We start from the raw sequence: 19,514 nt of genomic DNA, 5'->3' as shown, positions 1-19,514 counted from the left end.
GACTTACTTCACTTAGTATAAGAATCTCTAGTTCCATCCATATTGCTGCAAATGGCATTATTTTGTTCTTTTTATGGGTGAGTAGTATTCTATTGTGTATACGTACCATATCTTCTTAATCCATTCATCAGTCAATGTGCATTTAGGTTATTTTGATGTGTTGGCTATTGTAAATAGTGCTGCAATGAGCTTAGGGGGTACATGTATCTTTCTGAATGAAAGCTTTGAATGAAAGATATATACCTAGGAGTGGGATTGCTGGTTTGTTTTTGAAGGTGTGTCTGTTTCTGGAAATGCTATGGGAAGAGAAGTGTTGAATGAATACCCTTAATTCGTTGTAGGTCTCTCTGACATAAAATTCTCAGGCTTCTAAGAGCAGCTGTTTTATCTGGAACCTGTGAATATTTGGATTTAGCTATAGGTTGTGATGAGGTCCATTAAATCAACTAACCATGCTGTGGAAATTTGGTAAAAAAAAAAAAAAACAGAATGTAATTTGCATGTGATAATATCATGATTCTAGGGTCATCTGAGCACTAGTAAAAATAGAGTGAAACCTATGGGAGTTCCTGCTACAGAACTCAGAGGGTTAAGAAACATCCTTGAGGATGAGGGTTTGATCCCTGGCCTCACTCAGTGGATTAAGGACCCAGCATTGCTGCACCCTGTGGTGTAGGTCACAGATGAGACTTGGATCTGGTGTTGCTGTGGCTGTGGCGTAGGCCTGCATCTGCAGCTCTGATTCAACCCCTAGCCTGGAACTTCCATATGCTGCAGGTGCAGCTGTAAAAAGAAAAAAAAAAAACCAGTGAAATCTAGAGGAGTTTGGCTCCTAGTTGTTTGTATTTTCCATGTTACTGTGATCAGTTGTATTCCTCTTTGTTTTTCAATTTCTTTTTGCATAAAATAAGTGTAATTATACTTTCTACATAGAATTTAAAAATTATTTGGGATAAAGTAGGCAGGAGTAATAGGGAATAAGGTTTGCATCTATTAACAGCTCAATAAATGTTACTTAGTTGAATCTGACTCACCCTGAATAATAAGAAAAGAATAATGAGATGAAGAGATGAAAACATTTCTCAGGAACAAAACTCCGTAATGTAGATACAGGCAGCACTGATTGAGTTTGGCTCAAAAATACAAAGTGGGAGAAGATGGAGGCTGGAAATTGATGGAAAGCTAATAAATCAGTAAATTCTGACTGTGAAAAAGCCAGATGGCTGCTGAGATGTAGTGAAAGAAGTATCCTTCAGCTGTTTATTCCTCTAACACACAAAACACTGCTGACTGAACAAATCTGAGTGAGACAAGGTTCTTGCCTTCAAGGAGGTTACTGTCTGCTGGAGAGGACAGACATTCACACAGTCCCTATAAACTGTGACACAGGCACTCTGAGTGTGACAATAGGCAGATACACGGCTCATATAGTGTTCAGAAAGACAAGAAAAGATATATACGCAAGTTATTAAGTTCACCTCTAAGCATTAGTCATATCAGAAAATTAATGCTACAAACTCTAAAAGTCTTACTTGAAATTTCTATTATCTCAGTCCCTCTCAGATTCAAAGTGGCAAATACTGGCATCAAAAATTAAAATTAGGAGTTCCCATTTGTGGCTCAGTGGTTAATGAACCCAGCTGGTATCCATGAGGATGCGGATTCGATCCCCCTGGCCTTGCTCGGTGGGTTAAGGATCTGGCCTTTCTCTGAGCTGTGGCGTAGGTTGCAGATGAGGCTTGGATCCCGTGTTACTGTGGCTGTGGCGTAGGCCAGCAGCTGCAGCTCCAATTTGATCCCTAGCCTAAGAGCCTCCATATGCCACAGGTGCAGCCCTAAAAAAATACAGAAGACCAAAAAAAAATTAATTTTTCAACAATCAAAATGACTATTAAAAATCTAAATAAAGTTTTCAACGATGTAGCCTGTGTACTTCTGAAATTATTAAATCTTAAAATTCCAGGAAGATTTTGGAGACACACTATATATATATATCTATTTTTCATTATCCTGTTAGAACTATTGCCACATTTCTAGGAAAAGCAGAGAGGACCCAGAGGAAAGTAATCAAATAATGATTATTCTGCTAGTGACTACCTAACTGTCTTTAAGTGTGTGGGAGTTTTTCATGCTGTCAATAGATCTATTTTGTCTCTGAGGTTTGAGCTGCAAAGGGTAGAGTAGGTAGATTTAGGTCAGAAGGGAATACAATAAGAGCAAGGCTTGGCCTAGATTCTCCAGATCTTTAACAGTCTCAAGAGATGAGCTCCAATGTGATGTAGGCAGCACCTGTCTTCACAGACTAACGTGTCTCTGATCATTTCGGTCAGTGGGAGAATCCTTAGCTTTGGAGCAGAGAGGGAGAGGGGAAAAGAACTGGTGAGGAAGAGCATCTTTAGGAATAGCTTCAGGAAGGCTACAGGGTGACATTCTCTCCTTAAGCCAAGCCTCCCCCCTGATATCATGGTGAGAGCAGAAAGCACTAATTCTTTGCTGCTGTGCTTCTTCTTTTTAAGTTGTTAATATGAAGGGGCTGTGCCCATATAGTGCCCATTTTGTTTTGTTCCTTTTTTTTTTTTTTTTTTTTTGGCGAATACAAAGTTGGCACCCAGTGCAGTCTGTCTAGTAAAGGCTGCTTCCCTGTCATGATTTTCCCTTTTAATCCTAGTCATCTGTATCCCTCCCTTGCATGACGTCATCATGACACTAGCATCTCCAGACTGGTACCATGAAGACCACTGTTCTCAGGGACTTTGACATTGTGTTAGTGTCATGACAAAGTGAGCAGAAAAAAACAGCTTGGGATTAGGGATCCATGCTGTAGACGTAATGTTTCAAAACTTGAATTTATTTTCCATTAATAGAAATACTCAATTTGTACATGACATAAACTAGTAATTAACAGCCTCGTTTACAAATCGTGGCCTAAGTGAGGAGGAAAAAGGAACTGCTTACATGTTTGTATCCAGGGATGAGAACACTGAGTGTCAGGATGGAACACCAAGGTGCTTGAAAAATATTTTATTACCATGGAAAATGTTACCCAGGACTGAGGAGCATGAACTATCTTCCTATCTCTAGATGATGAGCCCTTCTTTGTAGGAAAATTACATTCAAGCCTGCAATGACATTTCTAAGAATTCACTTTCCTCTCTTTGCCAATATGTTTCTCTTCCTCATTAGTCTACTGCTCAAAGAGGAGAGCTTCCAGAAAAGAATTAATATTTACTGAGCATCTCCAACAGCCTGGCACTGTGCTAAGAACCTTTATGAATGGAATCGAATTTAACCCTAAAAATTATTAGTTTCCTGTATGAGAATATAACAACTCCAGACATTTACCTAAAATGTCTAAAAATCAGGCAATTAATATGTAGAAGATTCAAGATTCAAATCTAAGTCTGTTTGACCCCAAATACTTAGAGATTTGCCCTTTGGTAACTTTATAAAGGAGAAGGTGCTGAGAAATCTCTTGATGAAAGTTAAAATAACCTATACAACATGTGCCTTTTTCGACCTTATCTTATTAACCATGGAGTCAATTTGGTACTTCCCTAAAAATGTGTTCTCACAGAAACTGTGGTTTTTTTTTTTTTTTTTTGGATCACCCATGAACTTCAGGGTGTGACATTTTCTTGTATGTCTAAAGTGAGAGGACCCTCTCAAAGACAGGGAGTGGTTAATTAAAAAAATTTAGATGAGAGAATCTGTAGCTAAACTTAGGATACAAAATTGATTTTATAGAAGGGTTGTATTATTATTAGTTTGTTTCTTTTTCCATTTGTTTTTCTAGAGTTGCTTTTCAGGAGGTCTCTACCCATAGTGGCTCTTTTTTTTAGTGAAAGATCAGTGATCAGAGTAGGCCACAAGAAATACCATCACAGGACATGGCAGTGTCTCCTCATACGGCCCTCCCCACAAAAAGCTCATCCTCCAGTTGGTGGTGGGGCCACTTAGATCTGTAGGGTGCAATATTTTATTCATTCAAGCAACAGCAACCATGTCAGTGCCAAGGTAGCCTGGTCAGGTACCTTTCTTGTCTATCCATATTTATCTATCACCAGGTATTGGAGGATCTCGATACTGGTGCCAGGTTTTCTGGTAGGAGGATTCCTGAGCCCTCTGAAGCACAGCCCAGAGGACAGCCACTGGCTTTTATTACATTATTTGGTTCTAATAACCACTCCGTGTGGTACGCTTGATATCAACCGATGTCCTCATTTTAAAGATGAGCACGTGAGGCCCTGACAGGACAAATGACCCATTCTAAAGCATGTATTTGGAGGGTGCCCAAGAAGAGACCTTCAGCCCATTCATTTTCCATCTCTCAAACTGATCTTAAAATCCATATGTGAAACATGTTTCACTAGAAGACATTTTTTTTTAAAGTTCTCGAGATTCTACTGATGCATCACTCAGAGGTTATAAATGGTTCAGTCAGGGGGGACTTTGATGAGCTTTCATGTCACCGCTTCAGAATGTCTGAGAGGACTCAGCTATTCAGAATATGAAACATCTTGAATTCACAGGCTGGTGTCCTGCTCAGATCCATGTTTTCCATTAGTGTTTGATTTTCAATTACCTTCACGTGTGAGCCAGCCTTCTGTGATCTGGAGGTACAGTCTTGCATGCATAGTGCAGTGAGGAATAGATTTTAAATTATGGCTTCCACCGGTTTTAAAAAATAAAAACATCCAGGTCACATTCCTTCCAAACAACACCATGGGCAACAGGGTGGGACCCAATAGATAAAGTAAAAGAATTCCCTCTTGTGACTGTCATTTGTATCAGAGAGGCATATTTGACCAAGCAATTTAATTAATTTGCTTTTTTCATAATTTTTACATTCATTTTTATTTATGATGGCATTAGTGATATTTCAGATCATTAAAATAGGGTAAATATTATAACATCTTACTTTTGAAATTCTTATTTGAACCCAAAAAAACTTATGAGAAGGAAAAAAATAACATCTGAAGTAATTTATTGTAGGTATGTAATTTTTTTTTCAATTGTTAAGCATGGAACAATGTATAGCCTAGAATAGAAAAGAACAGTCAGGAAACTGAATTTTCAGTTTACATTCTATTTGACCAGCTTATTTTTGTAAGATTTTCTAAAGTACATATGATTTTTCTCCAGTGATAAGAGCAATATATGCCAATCACACAAAATTCAGAAAATATAGAAAGGAGGGCTAGCTATTCTGTCCTGTTTATATTGAGATACTGGCAGCAAAGGACAGAGAATCTGTCATTATAAGTCTTTCCAAAGGCCATGGGGGCACACATCTTACCTTCTGAAATACTCAGAATATCTGTTTAGTCCTAAATAAGACTGAACCTGCCATATACACACATATGTATGTACATATATGTGTGTGTGTGTATACATACATATATATATATACTATCTCATATAGAATGTATTTCCTTTAATCTAAAATATATCAATTCAATTTTCAGATTCTAAGATAATTTTTCTCACCACAAGAGGTAATTCATGGTTCTGTAAACCCATTAAAGCATTCTAGCTATTGCGCCATCATGTTGGTCATAACATTCTTACTGCTATGAATTACTGATTCCTAACTCATTAGAAAAAAGGCATGACATACTGAGGGTGTGTGTGTGTGTGTGTTGTGTACGTGTCTCTGTATGTGTCTGTGTGTAATTTGATGGAGCATATTCAAAACGTCCACTGTTTTATAATACCACTGTTTTACAAATGCAGAACATATGGTCTAGAAAAAAATATTTTTGGCTGGTAGAGATTTGGAGAAAACATGATGAGGAAGCATTTTGGGAAATAGGTTACAAAAGATTGAGAAACACATGAAAGCCAACATCTGGAATTTGGGTTTAACCTTTCCCAGAAGACGGTTACAACATTTGCTCAACACATATTTACTGAATGTCTGTTGTGTGTCCAGGACTAGAGAGACCAAGATGAATCAGATAGAAGCCTCAATTCTCCAGAAATTCACAGTCTAGGAGAACTCCAATTAGTTATGACAACAAATAATGAGAGAAGGGTGGGAGAACAATTTCAATAGGAATGTCCCATGTGATGGCTTCCAAAGGAGTTGAGGGAGAAGTCTAGAAAGGGATCCCTGAAGGCAACTTTTGAATTCCATTTTGAGGCTTGAGAAGCTCACCTGTCATGATCAAAGGAACAGCTTTGGGGGGCATTAAGGCAGAGGGTCAAAGCTAGGGCGTATGAAGAGTGGTGAGCTGGGGAACACTCTTGAGTTCTGCACATCAGGCCAAACTGGGGTGTGTGGAAAGGGGCAGGTGTGACCCTGGAAGGCAAGATAAAATCTAGATCAGAGAACTACCTGGTGATGCACTGTGTAAATGTCAGCTGTGTTGTGTGGGCGACAGAGAAAACTTGGCATCGTTTTAACCAGGAGTGACATGTTTAACTGGGTGGCTGATGATGTTTGAATTTGAGAGAAACTATAAACCTACTACTGGGTTTATAAAATATTTCCTCTTAAATAACAGAATTCTCCTTTAGGATTCATGAGTGGGTTCATAGTTTGGGAAAGATTTGAGATTGGATTGGAAAGCTCTCAAAAAAAAACAAAAACTGGCCAAAGGCTTGTCATGAAGTAGGGAAAGCGAAAACATGGGTGGGGGGAGCTTCTTTGTGTGTTTTTTCTCACACTCGCTTATATATTTAACTGTATCCTAAACTAACATAGGATTATGTTATTATGTAACTTGATTGAAGTCCACACTTTCTTGTATTTGAGGACAGGGACAACACCAAAACAGAAAATGGCTATCAAAGACATTCATGTGGACCAAAAAACGAGAGCCGATTTCTGAATTTTATACCAAAACAGGAGGAAACTCAGGGATCCTTATCATGCCAAATGACTCCAGCCTCTATAGACACTAGACTCAAGAAAAGTGGGGAAGATTCTGGCTGTTGGCCATGGCAGTGAGAAGAACACACTCAGATCTGCCAGGCTACATGCAAAACGTGAAGGCTGTGATTCCAGTGGTCTGACTCTGAGAGTACACCTGTCTCCCCTCTTCCAACAGATAACACTGCAGGGGTGTATGCCCGGCGCGGAGGGTTCAGTCGGCAGAAGCAGGATTTGTACCTCCTGCCCATTGTGATCAGCGATAGTGGAATCCCGCCCATGAGTAGCACCAACACCCTCACCATCAAGGTCTGTGGGTGTGATGTGAATGGGGCGCTGCTGTCCTGCAATGCTGAGGCCTACATCCTGAACGCTGGCCTGAGCACAGGGGCTCTGATCGCCATCCTCGCCTGCATCGTCATTCTCCTGGGTAAGGGGTCTCCCAGGGCCACCCGCAGGAAGGGCCTCTCAACCAGGCGCCCTCCATTCAAACACATGTATGTCCCAAGTTCCTGGGAAGTGTGCTATATACTGTGAATGCAATGTGAGGCAAAAAAGAGGGGGGCCTGCTCGTGTATGTTAGGGTATGGTTGGGGGAGCAGGCAACTTGGCAAGCAGATGGAGCAGACTTGGGGAAGGTTGGGGAAGTGTGTGAATTGCTGGGCATCACAGGACGACAGAGCAGAAGACTTCTGGGGGCATTAACAGAGGAGGAGGTGAGAACATCAGAGAAGATTTTGCAGCAGTGGAATTTAGGTAGAGACCAAGTATATAACCAATGGTTTACTTTACAAGAGGAATGAGAAGAGGTAGAGGGAGAAAGAACGGTCATGATATCAAAGGCAGTCTATACAGGACTCAAGGAACTGGGTGAAGACTGGCATGGCTACAGCTGGACCTGAACTCCTCCCCTAATTGTCAAATGTCATATCTGGGTATGTGTCTCAGCTGATGGGGACCCTGGGGAAGCTTTTCCTGCATTTGCCTGCTGAGTTAGGTGCCTCTCTTTGCCCCATCTGCAGTTTACTCTATAATAGCAGGAATGTGCTGATGCAGGTAACATCTCACATTGCCGAGCCTCAGGAAGATTAGACCAATTATTCCAAAGTCTCAGAACTTATATATGACCAAAAACTCAGGATTCAAATCTAAGTATGTCTCATGTCAAATTTATATTTGTTCCATGATCCTTAGTTCTCCATTCAATGAATTAATGGATCCCGGCTGCATAGGGAATGGCCACCAAAATCAGTTCAGCAAATTGCTAATGAGTATTTTCTGGGTACCAGACCTTGTGTTCAGCCCTGTGGGATAAAGAGAAGAATCATACAAGATCTTGGGGATGAAAAAGTTCATAGTCTATTGAGGAAAATATGCCTGAGTAGATAAACCACAGAGGCACATGGTGAGTGCCACAAGAGGGACATGAACCAAAGGTGGTGACGGCACAAGAGCAGAGAGTGCCTGACATTGACTGGGAAGGTCAAAGACATCTTCCTGGAGGACATGACATACTTATCAGATGCTGAATGGGTTTTCCAGCTGGGAAAGGGTGCTGGGATGGATGAATCAAGTAAGCAGGGGGAACAGAAGACAAAAAAAGCTCTGAGAAGCTCATAGTCTAGTGAGGGAGCCAGATGTGTGAACCGTGTGCCAAGTGTCAAAGTGATGGCCAGGTGAGTATATAAAGCGGGTACCAATAGCCCTGTATGATGCCAGCAAAGTTTTTGTGTTAAATGATAGAGTCAGACAAGCAAAAAAATAAATAAATAAGAACAGTGTCCTGGTGAAGATGTTAAGATGTTAAGGCACAGAGGAAGGACAGTGCTTGGTGAACACTGGAAGCCATTCAGAGTCTGAGCAAGTACAAGTCCTCATCCCTGCATCTCAGAGGGATGGTGGACCTTGGCAAGCCACTTGCCAAATTCAGCCACAGATGTTTTCTTCAGTCTTGCAAAGTTTGCAGGACAATGTTCCAAGTGAACATTGTAGAAGCCTCTTGTGGGGAGGTGGAGGGATTGATAGAGAATGAAGCAGTGTCTGAGCTTTCCTCATAAGCAACTCTGCTCACTTGTCCATAGATGGCCCAAGCTTAGTAGAATCCTTTCTCTCAGGTGTGTTCAAAAAAATGGAGAAGATTGGCCTTTGTCTCTTGAGTGTCCTTATGGACTTCCTCTCTTCTGTAGAGTGATCTGAAGAGAGTCTAGCTGTGCCTCCGATAATATGTCTTACGAAGATAGAGTAGGGTCATTGCTGACCCCACCGCAGACCTCTGGGCAGGGGCACAGCACCTCTTAGAGACAGTTACAACCTCAAGTCTCTGAATGTCCTCATTTGTAAACTTTGGGAGAGGCAGCTGTCTTCCTCTGCAAAAGAAACAGGCCTAGCCCACTTTTAAGAGGTTACAGACCAACATATCTAGAATCTTCCTAATTCTTCAGAAGATGACTTCCAAATAGTGTCAGATTCATATGTACAAAGCTCAAAGTTCCAACTTGCCAGTTTGTTCAGATATAATTTTTTTTCTGGCAGCATTTTGCAGAAGAGTCAGGTGGAGGGCAGTTTTGTACATCTTTGGGGATTTCAGGTCAAGTTCTCATTTCATAGACTGGGTTCTAGTTCTAAAGCATGTATACACCATGCTTTATGGTAAGCAGAAGTCTCCTGGGGAGAAAACCCAGCAAGACTAGGCTTAACCTATGCTTCCTTTCTTTTTCTTTCCCCTGTAGTCATCGTAGTGTTGTTTGTGACTTTGAGAAGGCAAAAGAAAGAACCACTCATTGTCTTCGAGGAAGAAGATGTCCGTGAGAACATCATTACCTATGATGATGAGGGGGGTGGGGAAGAAGACACAGAAGCCTTTGATATTGCCACCCTCCAGAATCCGGATGGTATCAATGGATTTATCCCTCGCAAAGACATAAAACCCGAGTATCAGTACATGCCTAGACCCGGGCTCCGACCAGCACCCAACAGTGTGGATGTGGATGATTTCATCAACACGAGAATACAGGAGGCAGATAATGACCCGACTGCCCCTCCTTATGACTCCATCCAAATCTATGGTTACGAAGGCAGGGGCTCAGTGGCTGGGTCCCTGAGCTCCTTAGAGTCGGCCACCACAGATTCAGACTTGGACTATGACTACCTACAGAACTGGGGACCTCGGTTTAAGAAACTAGCAGACTTGTACGGTTCCAAAGACACTTTTGATGACGACTCTTAACAATAATGATACAAATTTGGCCTTAAGAACTGTGTCTGGCGTTCTGAAGAATCTAGAAGATATGTAAACAGGTATTTTTTTAAATCAAGGAAAGGCTCATTTAAGACAAGCAAACTTTTACAGAGAGGATACATTTAATAAAACTGCAAGGACATCAAAGTGGTAAATACTGTGAAGTACCTTTTCTCACAAAAAGGCAAATATTGAAGTTGTTTATCAACTTGGCTAGAGAAAAACCACTTGGCATACAAAATATTTAAGAGAAGGGGAAGTCTAACGGTGAACTCACAATGAAGGGAAATTTATGTGTTATGAACATCTAAGTCTTTTTTCTTCTTCTTTTTTTTTTTTTTAATTTGTCAAAGAAGCTTCCACAAAATTAGAAAGGACAACAGTTCTGAGCTGTAATTTCGCCTTAAACTATGGACACTCTCTATGTAGTGCATTTTTAAACTTGAAATATATAATATTCAGCCAGCTTAAACCCATACAATGTATGTACAATACAATGTACAATTATGTCTCTTGAACATCAATCTTGTTACTGCTGATTCTTGTAAATCTTTTTGCTTCTACTTTCATCTTAAACTAATACGTGCCAGATATAACTGTCTTGTTTCAGTGAGAGGCGCCCTATTTCTATGTCATTTTTAATGTATCTATTTGTACAATTTTAAAGTTCTTATTTTAGTATACATACAAATATCAGTATTCTGACATGTAAGAAATGTTACAGCATCACACTTATATTTTATGAACATTGTACTGTTGCTTTAATATGAGCTTCAATATAAGAAGCAACCTTTGAAATAAAAAAAGATTCTTTTTTAATTCTGGGTTTGATTCTTAACACTGAAAAAATTATTTCTAATGACCCATTTATAATTATAATTTAAGATATTTGTGATCTTTTAATAACCCTATTTATGATCTATTGTAGTCTGCTGCTTTTATTGTTTATTTAAAATCAAATATGTTTTACAAATGTTTTTTTCAGACAAGATTCTGTAACATTGTGTAAAGCTTTTTTGTACATTCTTGGTATTAGCTTCCTGGCTTCTCTTCACATACATCTTCTTCAAAAGAAGGATGCTAAAGATCTAGGTCAGTTCATGATTCTGCAATACTTGTTATATAATATACGCCTATCTTGTACAGCAGTAATTTGATGGTTATGAGAATCAAATCCATGAGGGAGTGAAACTATCAGAACTCTCAAGTTCAAGATGTAGATTTTATGCCCCATACCGAGCATTTGGGGGTTAGGGAGGAAAAGGGTCAAAAATATACATTTGCCACATGTAGTTATCAGATCAGCTCTCCATTGTTATTCTATTTTTCCTTACTTTGATCTTGCCAGGCTATCGTAATGACTGACAGTTGAAACTGCTTATTTTTTCTCTTGTGATTTTAACACCTCTTAAAACGATGTGGCATTTTCAAGTTTGATCTAAGAAAGAATAATTCATTTTCAAACCTTTGTTTAAAAATATGCTTTAGGTCATAAGCTCAGAATGAGGGCAGGGACCATGGTGGATTCTGGGGGTCAATGACATTTGATCTGTGAGTATGCCTGCAGTCTCCTGCAGTTGCCTCTCACTGCCTGGGGACTAGGACTTCTGTGAAGAACACTTCACCTGCTCTATAGGGCCAAAGGTCAAAACATAGCAATACTCGGGGAAAGAACACACAGGTCATGCTATGCTCCAAGTGCTTTTCCTCTTTCCTCTAGACACAGGGCACATGCTTTCTCTTGACTGCAGACAATGTTTAGATTATCCTTTTTCCTTTTTTTAAAACTATTGTGAGAGTTTGTTTCAAGTATTTCTTGATATCCTGCTACGTACTATTTTTATGACTCAGTCAAAATGCATACAAAGAGAAATGTTTTGATGAAGTGCTCACTTCCATATTCCTTTGCATTTAAATCAAATTGTCTGAACACTTCAATGGAATAAATTCTGTGGACAATGTCACTTTGGAATCTTTCATTTCAGTGAAGGATTGCACACTCTCAATACTTCCATAATTGCAGGTTTTGTTCATTTTTTTTATATACTTTTTGTAATCCAAAGAATATTTTGCTAGATTTGCACAGATCTCCAATTGAATTTGAAGTGAAGAAATAACTCAAAAGGAAAATGAATAGCACTTAAACAAGTATACAGCTGTAAGTAAGCCCATCACCGTGGATGATCCTTTTTTCTAGGAATACATTTGGATTCGATTTGACAACTACATTTTCACATTTTCATGTTTAAAAAAATTTTTTTAAAGGCTGTCTACTTTTCAATAGTTAAAAGTACTTGTTTTTCTTTCTTCTTTTTTTCTCTTTTTTACTTTAAGCCTCTATTGTTTGTAGAACCCTCTTAGAAGCTTGGAAATAAACTGTCTTTCTTGACTAGCAGAGTCCTTTTTCATTTGGAACATATTGCCTTAAACGTAATCTTAGTTTAAGTAGCACTTCCTTATTTCTGTCTGAAATGATCACTACTTCATGAAATGGATACAGCTAAAAAAGAACATTGCTTTATTGCTTCTTGTTCTTCAGTAGTAGGTATTGTTTCATTCATCATTCATTAATTCATTTACTCATCAAAATCTTATTTTGAAGACCCTGTGCTGGTTTCTTAAGGATGCAGAATGAATCTTGCTATCTTCCTTGATATCTTTCGATCTTCCCAGCCCTGTTCCAAATTGTCTATCCTATTGCCCTGTAATCACCTATTTACTTCCTTGTCCAACCACCTCCCCAAACAATGAACACAACCAGTGATTTCCTCCCCTTTAGGGTTGAGGTAAGAAAAATAAATACAAGACATAACAGGAGATGGTGAAATGCCGACAGTGAATGGAGGGTAGACCAATCATGGCCATTCTGGACAGATCTTGTGTTTAGCTAAATTGCATTTTATAGGCTAGTGTTCCTGGGGATGGTGAGGAAAATAAGAGAGCATATATCTACATCACTTGGAGAACTTATTTAAAAATACCCATTCAGGAGTTCCCATCGTGGCGCAGTGGTTAACGAATCCGACTAGGAACCATGAGGTTGCGGGTTCGGTCCCTGCCCTTGCTCAATGGGTTAACGATCCGGCGCTGCCGTGAGCTGTGGTGTAGGTTGCAGACGCGGCTCAGATCCCGCGTTGCTGTGGCTCTGGTGTAGGCCAGTGGCTACAGCTCTGATTCGACCCCTAGCCTGGGAACCTCCATATGCCGCCGCCCAAAGAAATAGCAAAGATAAAAAAAAAAAAAAACAAAAAACAAAACAAAACAAAAAACCAAAAAACATTCAAGGAGTTCCCATTGTGGCCCAGCAGAAATGAACCTGACTAGTATCCATGAGGACACAGGTTCAAACCCTGGCCTCGCTCAGCAGGTTAAGGATCTGGTATTGCCATGAGCTGTGGTGTAGGTCACAGATAGCTCAGATCTGACATTGCAGTGGCTGTGGTGTACGCCAGCAGCTACAGCTCTGATTCGCCCCCTAGCCTGGGAGCCTCCATAGGTCATGGGTATAGCCCTAAAGAAAAAAAAAAAGAAAAAATACTCATTCAAGGTGCCCAGAGATTATAGCCCTGTGTATCAGGTGGGACCTGTTCAGTAGTATTTGAAACTGCTGAGTAATTGTGCAATAACCTTCACCACTTTTTGAGGCCCTCTGTAGGACAATGGGGGGTTAGTTGAGATGCTGAGCAGTAGAGGCCAAATCTGTCTGACAGGCAGTGTGGAGGACAGAGTGAAAGCACATAAACCTAGCGGCATGTCAGGAAGATTTCTATGAAAGTCAAAATGCAATGTATACACACACACACACACACACACACACACACACACACATCTCCTAAAATGATTCAGTAAATTGATGATGGAAAAGGGGCAAGGATTCGCTGCTTCTGCACTACCATCAGCCTGGTCTAGCCCATCATAATCTCTGGCCTGGAAGACAAAAATAGTCTCTCAGCATGTCTCCTGCTCCCAATCTCTTCTCTTCAGAGGAATATGAACAGCCAACTCAGACCACATAGCTCCATAACTTAAACTTCTTTACTGCTTGCCCAAAGTCTTATAATATATTTCAATTCCCTTACTGTATTGCTTTATGTGACCAGTGCCCTGCAAACCTCTGCAACTTCAACGTACTCCATTCTCCTGTGGTCCAATCCCCAGCCATCTGTTAGTTCCTCATACAGACACAATGTGCCCTCTTTTCTATCTAAAGTAGCTCACCCTGTTGGTTTCCTCTATATCAATTACAAATCTGTGAACCTAATTTGCTTATTGGCTTTTCCTGTGCCTGTGGGTCTGACTACCTCGCCAGAATGTAAGCCCCAAGAGGGTAGGGATCTTGTCTCGTTGTACGCTCATTTCTTTGCTTTGTGTCCGAAACACATCAATCAATGCTTGGATTAACGATGGTGCACTGATAAGACAGACTGATCAGGATTTGATAACTGATTAGAGAATGCTAGTGTGATATTATGCTGATTTACCTGAAAAACTGAGTGGATTGTGATCTTGGTATCTGGGATTATGAATCCAAAAGGACAAGTTATTAGGAGGAAAAGAAGTTGAATTAAGTTTAGGTTGGACTTGTTAGTTGGTGGGGCTTGTATGACAGCTAGGTGGAACTAGGTAATCAGAAATATGGATTTGCCAGTTAGCTCACTACAGAAGTAGGGCTGAGCATGTGAAGTAAGAGTCATCAGATGGTGGTAGAAGTCTCAGGAGTGATTGTATTTCTAATTGTGTTTCGCTGCTCTCTCCCAACTCTAAGGAGTATTTCAATGATAATGTAAGTCCCCCTGGTTTTGAAGAGTAATGCTGACTTTAGTTTTATTAATAAGGATAATTAGTAACCATAAACCTTATCCTTGTTATGTCAAATGCTTTGAAAAATAAGAAGGGAATATTAATTAATGCAGTAATTATTTTTCTTCAATTAATAAGCCCCCCCTTTTTTTTGGAGCCTGTACTGTGTGGGAGAAATGTACTAGATACACGACACTGATCTCATTCCTAGGAGAATATAAAGTATGTGCTATAATCTCCACATTATTAGACCAGAGAGGCTAAGCGTCTCTCCACACATACACAGGAAGTGATTGTCAAAGCTGGATAGATCCTTTTTTCCCCCCTTGGTCAAGGGTTTTAATCCATTAAATTTAGATTGTCTTTCTACAATATGATTGTTGAAAATCAAATATAAAAGAAACCAATTAGACATTTTATAAATGTTTGTAATATGCTTCATGTAAAATTGATATTTCATTCTCTTCATTGGACTAAAATTATGTGGGGCGTGGGGGAAGACTTTGTCTGATCCCACTAAACTGAGAATAAGAGTTGAATTTTCATCTTGCAGACCAACTCAGCTAATTATTTTTATGATTACTACTCTCTCCTTAAAAGGACCTTCTTCATTCCAGATATTTTATTAATATATCTTTACATGTGATTTTATAATTCTTCTCCAATTTAACTGATTATCTGCATGTAGTCATCTCTCACAGACTCACAGAGGCAATATCAATCTGAGGCTCAAACCTCACAAACCTCAAATCTTCAGCTCAAGAGTAAAAGCAATAAACACTACCACTTGTGGTGTATGGCATTCAATGCACCATTGTGTGTAATGCCTGGATCCAACACTTACTAGCTGTGTGACTTTGGCCAGGTACCTTGACCTCTCAGATCATTTTCCACAAACATGCAATGCAAACAACATCACCAGGGTGGTAAAGAATAAATGAGATCATGTTTCTAGAATCACTAACAGTTCCTAGAACAGGGCAAATCCTTAAAATAAGGTAGCAATTATATTGTTAATGTCAATATTCTTTTTCTAATCCCAGGCTACAGAACAATGTGAAGGAAGAACTTCCTTTCCTTATGCCTCTCTTTTCCTCTTCAGAATCAATGACCTGTCTCATCTCTCCCGAGCAAACCACAGAACACAGCTTGGCATGCCATGGTTTTAGATAAGCAGAGAACTGAGGAATAGTTTACTACCACCAAAAGAAAAAAAAAATTTTTTTTTAAATAAGGCTAGTTATCTGATCAATGAATTCACATGATTGACTACAATGTGCAGTTATGATATTGGCATAGCACCAGGTAAAATAGCTTTTAAATGTTCCATTAGAAGATAATACATTCACATGATTATGAATTACAATTAATTGAGTAGAAACTATGTATCAAGTGACACATGGAATTTGGTAATCTTGTCAAGAACCGTAGAAACTTTGACATTTTTAATATAAGGAATTTCATATTTGATATATTTTGCTCATTTGTTCGAACAGTGGTACTTTTTAATAGACATAACTCTCTGAAAATATTTAGATTTGAAGACATATAATTGCATTGGAATACTTCTTTTTTAATAACAATCCTGATGAGTTTAATTTAACCAAAATTTTTACTTCATTTAGCACTCAGGAAGTTGGAAATTATTTTACGCAATGGTAATTTTCTCCCTCTTTTTTTTTTTTTTTCCGAACACTAACTGGGATGTGAATGAACTAGTAGTGCTTAGAAATATAATTTTCAAACTTCTCTTATGAATTAATAAAGAGGTGGTCAGTTGGATGATGGTGACCTAGCAAACTAGATCAGTGGGGTACGAACCTTATTTTTTTTCTCTCTCTTTGGATTCCTAGCACAGAATAGGTGCTGAGCAAATATTTAGGGCAGGAATAGAGGGATGGATGGATAAAAGAAAATAAATACTTCTTTTTATGGTCTAGGTATTATAGCATTCTAAACTACTGGAAATGCACATGTGAGGATTCCTCTGGATATCATCCCCCACTCTCCACCTCCATGTTTGATAGCACCATTATAATGTTGTGGATTTAGATTTGCATGACTAGATATTCAGCCAACACATGCATAGATCAAGCTGGGCCAGGATGCACTGAGCTCATCACAGATGTGCCTTCTGATATAATCTATGAGATTGCTAGCTCAGGAAAATCTACTTAATGTCTATGGGTCTCATTTTCTTTCTACAGTGAGGATGTGTAATCTCTGTCTGCCATGCCTCTAAGAACTCTAGGAAAGACTGACCTAGAATAGGAAAATAACTACATGCATACCTGGCTGCACACATGAATGATTCTTTGTTGTTGTTTTTGCTGTTATTTGGGATGTTCCTACCATAATCCAGATCTTTCTAACATTTGCAGGAGATAACTTCAGATCCAAAAGTGAAGTCAAGGAAGATTTGGCTTCTCTTTTGAAGGCTTTGATCCAGGAGCCTCAGGGCAGGCTTTAAACTGCTTCTAAGAGATGTATACTGCATTTTGTTGTGTAAGGATTGTGGCCCCAGGGGTTCTCCCAGACTTCCCTCCCAATTTTGCTGTGGATATTCAAGTCCCTTATATAAAATGCAACTGTATTTGCATAAAACCTAAGCATATCCTCCTATTTACTTTAAATCATCTCTAATTACTTATAATACCTAGTATAACTGTCATTGTTATAAATACAATGTAAATACTATGTAAATAGTTGCTGGCCTGTAGCCATTTAACTTTTACTTTTCAAGCTTTCTGGATTAAAAAAAAAAAAAAAAATCCCATCCGTATTTAGTTATACCTGCAGATGCAGAGCTCACCAATGTGGCGGGTCAGCTGCAGTGGTTTTTAGGTCTAGGCTATGAGGAACCGTGATCCTCCTACTCCATCATTGTTCAATTTCGGAATGTGCATTTCTGCATCTCTCTGGTGGTTGGAAGAATTCTCCCTTGACTAAACTTTAATCTGCTCCTCTGACTCAGGTGTTGGATTAGGCCCAAATTTGGTCTTCTTTCTCTGTCTTCACAGAATCTAGTTTGAGCAATAATCTTTTTTTTTCCTTTTTTCTTTTTAGGGCCGAACCTCCAGCATATGGAAGTTCCCAGGCCAGGGGTCAAACTGGAGCTGTAGCCACTGGCCTATGCCACAGCCATAGCAATGCCAGATCCACACTGTGTCTGTGATCTAGACCACAGCTCACGGCAACACCGGATCCTTAACCCACTGAGCGAGGCCAGGGATCAAACCCATATCCTCATGGATACTAGTAGGATTCATTCCCACTGTGCCACAACAGAAATTCCTGAGCAAGAATCTTAGTAACTCTTTGGGGAGAATTTTCCACCCTCTATATGCCTTCAGCAAGAATTCTGTTAGGGCGGTCCACCAAGAATCCCCTTTAGCTCCGAGGTTTCCTCTTAGTAATGTTTATCCACTGCATCTGCTTCTTGTATACAAATCCCCATGTGTCCTTATTGGAATGGAGTTGAGTTTGATCTCTCTCCCCTACTACAAGACCTCACGTAGTAGATGAACTTGAAGAAACTATGCCTTAGTCTTTAATGGATGTTATCAATACTTTTTTCTTTAACAAGAATACATGTATCAACTTTTGATTATTTCCCCTCTTTACAATGCTTTATTTTCAGTAAATCTATCTACTGTCTAGAATGTAAGCCCTTTGGGGAGCAGCGACTTCATCTTTTTCTCCATGTATCACCTAGCACAGAGCCTGCTATACTGCAGGTATTTTAATAGATAATTGTTGGAACATTAGGAGTGATGATAAAATTTGTGTTGCTCATTCTGATGGGGTAAGGCCTTGTTTGGGGCTGTATGTCTAACTGCTGCAAATCCCTTTTTAGAAAAGGAGATAAAACCTCAAGCCTAAAATCCTCAATGGTGCAAAGGTTGGCTAGCTCAGTTTGCCTTAGAGTGTGGTGCTAAAATCCTCAGTGGTGAATGTCAAGCTAGAATTTAATAAAATGGTCTTCCTTCCATGGATATATTTGTATAGTTACCTTCAATACTGTGGTGAGTGTGGGACTTCAAGGCCTCTTCAAAGAGATAGCACTCAAAGCCTCCTGCCAAGACAAGAATTACCAGACACTAATCATCACCCCACCCATCTCACTGTAATGCCCTCTCCCTCACCTTAAGCAACCTGTCCTACTCCTTCCTACCCCCTACTAGAAAAGGTACATGGCCCACTCCTCACTCTGCCCTTATAGGGGTGTTACAAGCTTCCAACCAACCAGCAAGGTTATAGTAAGACCCCTCTTTCCCCAACCAATCAGCAGATCAGCAGGTGTACAGCAAGACCTCTCCTCTCTCCCTGGGCTATAAAAACGGACATGACCATGTGCTCGGAGTAAGCTTTCCCTGAATATCAGAAGGTGGTCCCACTGTACTAACAGCCTCTCTTATCTCAATACACTCTTCTTTCTTTTCACCCCACCATGAATCTGGAAAATTATTTTTCTGGCCCATGCACACAGACTACAACAGAGAGTTTGTCATTCATAGCAATAATACAGTGTTTTCTTCTAAAATTGTGATATTATGATTTATAATAAGAAATATATATTTAGTTTCCCTCCCACTTCTGGCA

General features: G+C 39.6%; 1 protein-coding gene across 13 annotated transcripts in view; it reads left to right on the top strand.

Moving 5' to 3' along the window:
• Positions 1 to 13,357, top strand: part of CDH11 (cadherin 11) — a 152,405-nt gene extending 139,048 nt beyond the window's left edge. For 12 of the 13 annotated variants that reach the window (XM_084958350.1, XM_084958351.1, XM_021093362.2 and 9 more), the window contains 2 exons: positions 7,053 to 7,304; positions 9,604 to 10,931. In XM_084958350.1, the coding sequence (XP_084814476.1) occupies positions 7,053 to 7,304; positions 9,604 to 10,100 (749 nt within the window). In that variant the 3' untranslated portion in view covers positions 10,101 to 10,931. 13 annotated transcript variants of the gene reach the window in all.
• The last annotated feature ends 6,157 nt before the right edge of the window (positions 13,358 to 19,514 follow it).

Source organism: Sus scrofa, chromosome 6 (assembly GCF_054392235.1).
Source record: "Sus scrofa isolate SSC_HxYL_T2T_F1_AM1 chromosome 6, Sscrofa_HxYL_maternal_Yorkshire_Landrace_v2.0, whole genome shotgun sequence".
In the NCBI taxonomy this organism is placed as follows: domain Eukaryota; kingdom Metazoa; phylum Chordata; class Mammalia; order Artiodactyla; family Suidae; genus Sus; species Sus scrofa.
Note: the sequence above shows the minus strand (reverse complement) of the source record. Positions and strands in the feature narration are given on the sequence as shown.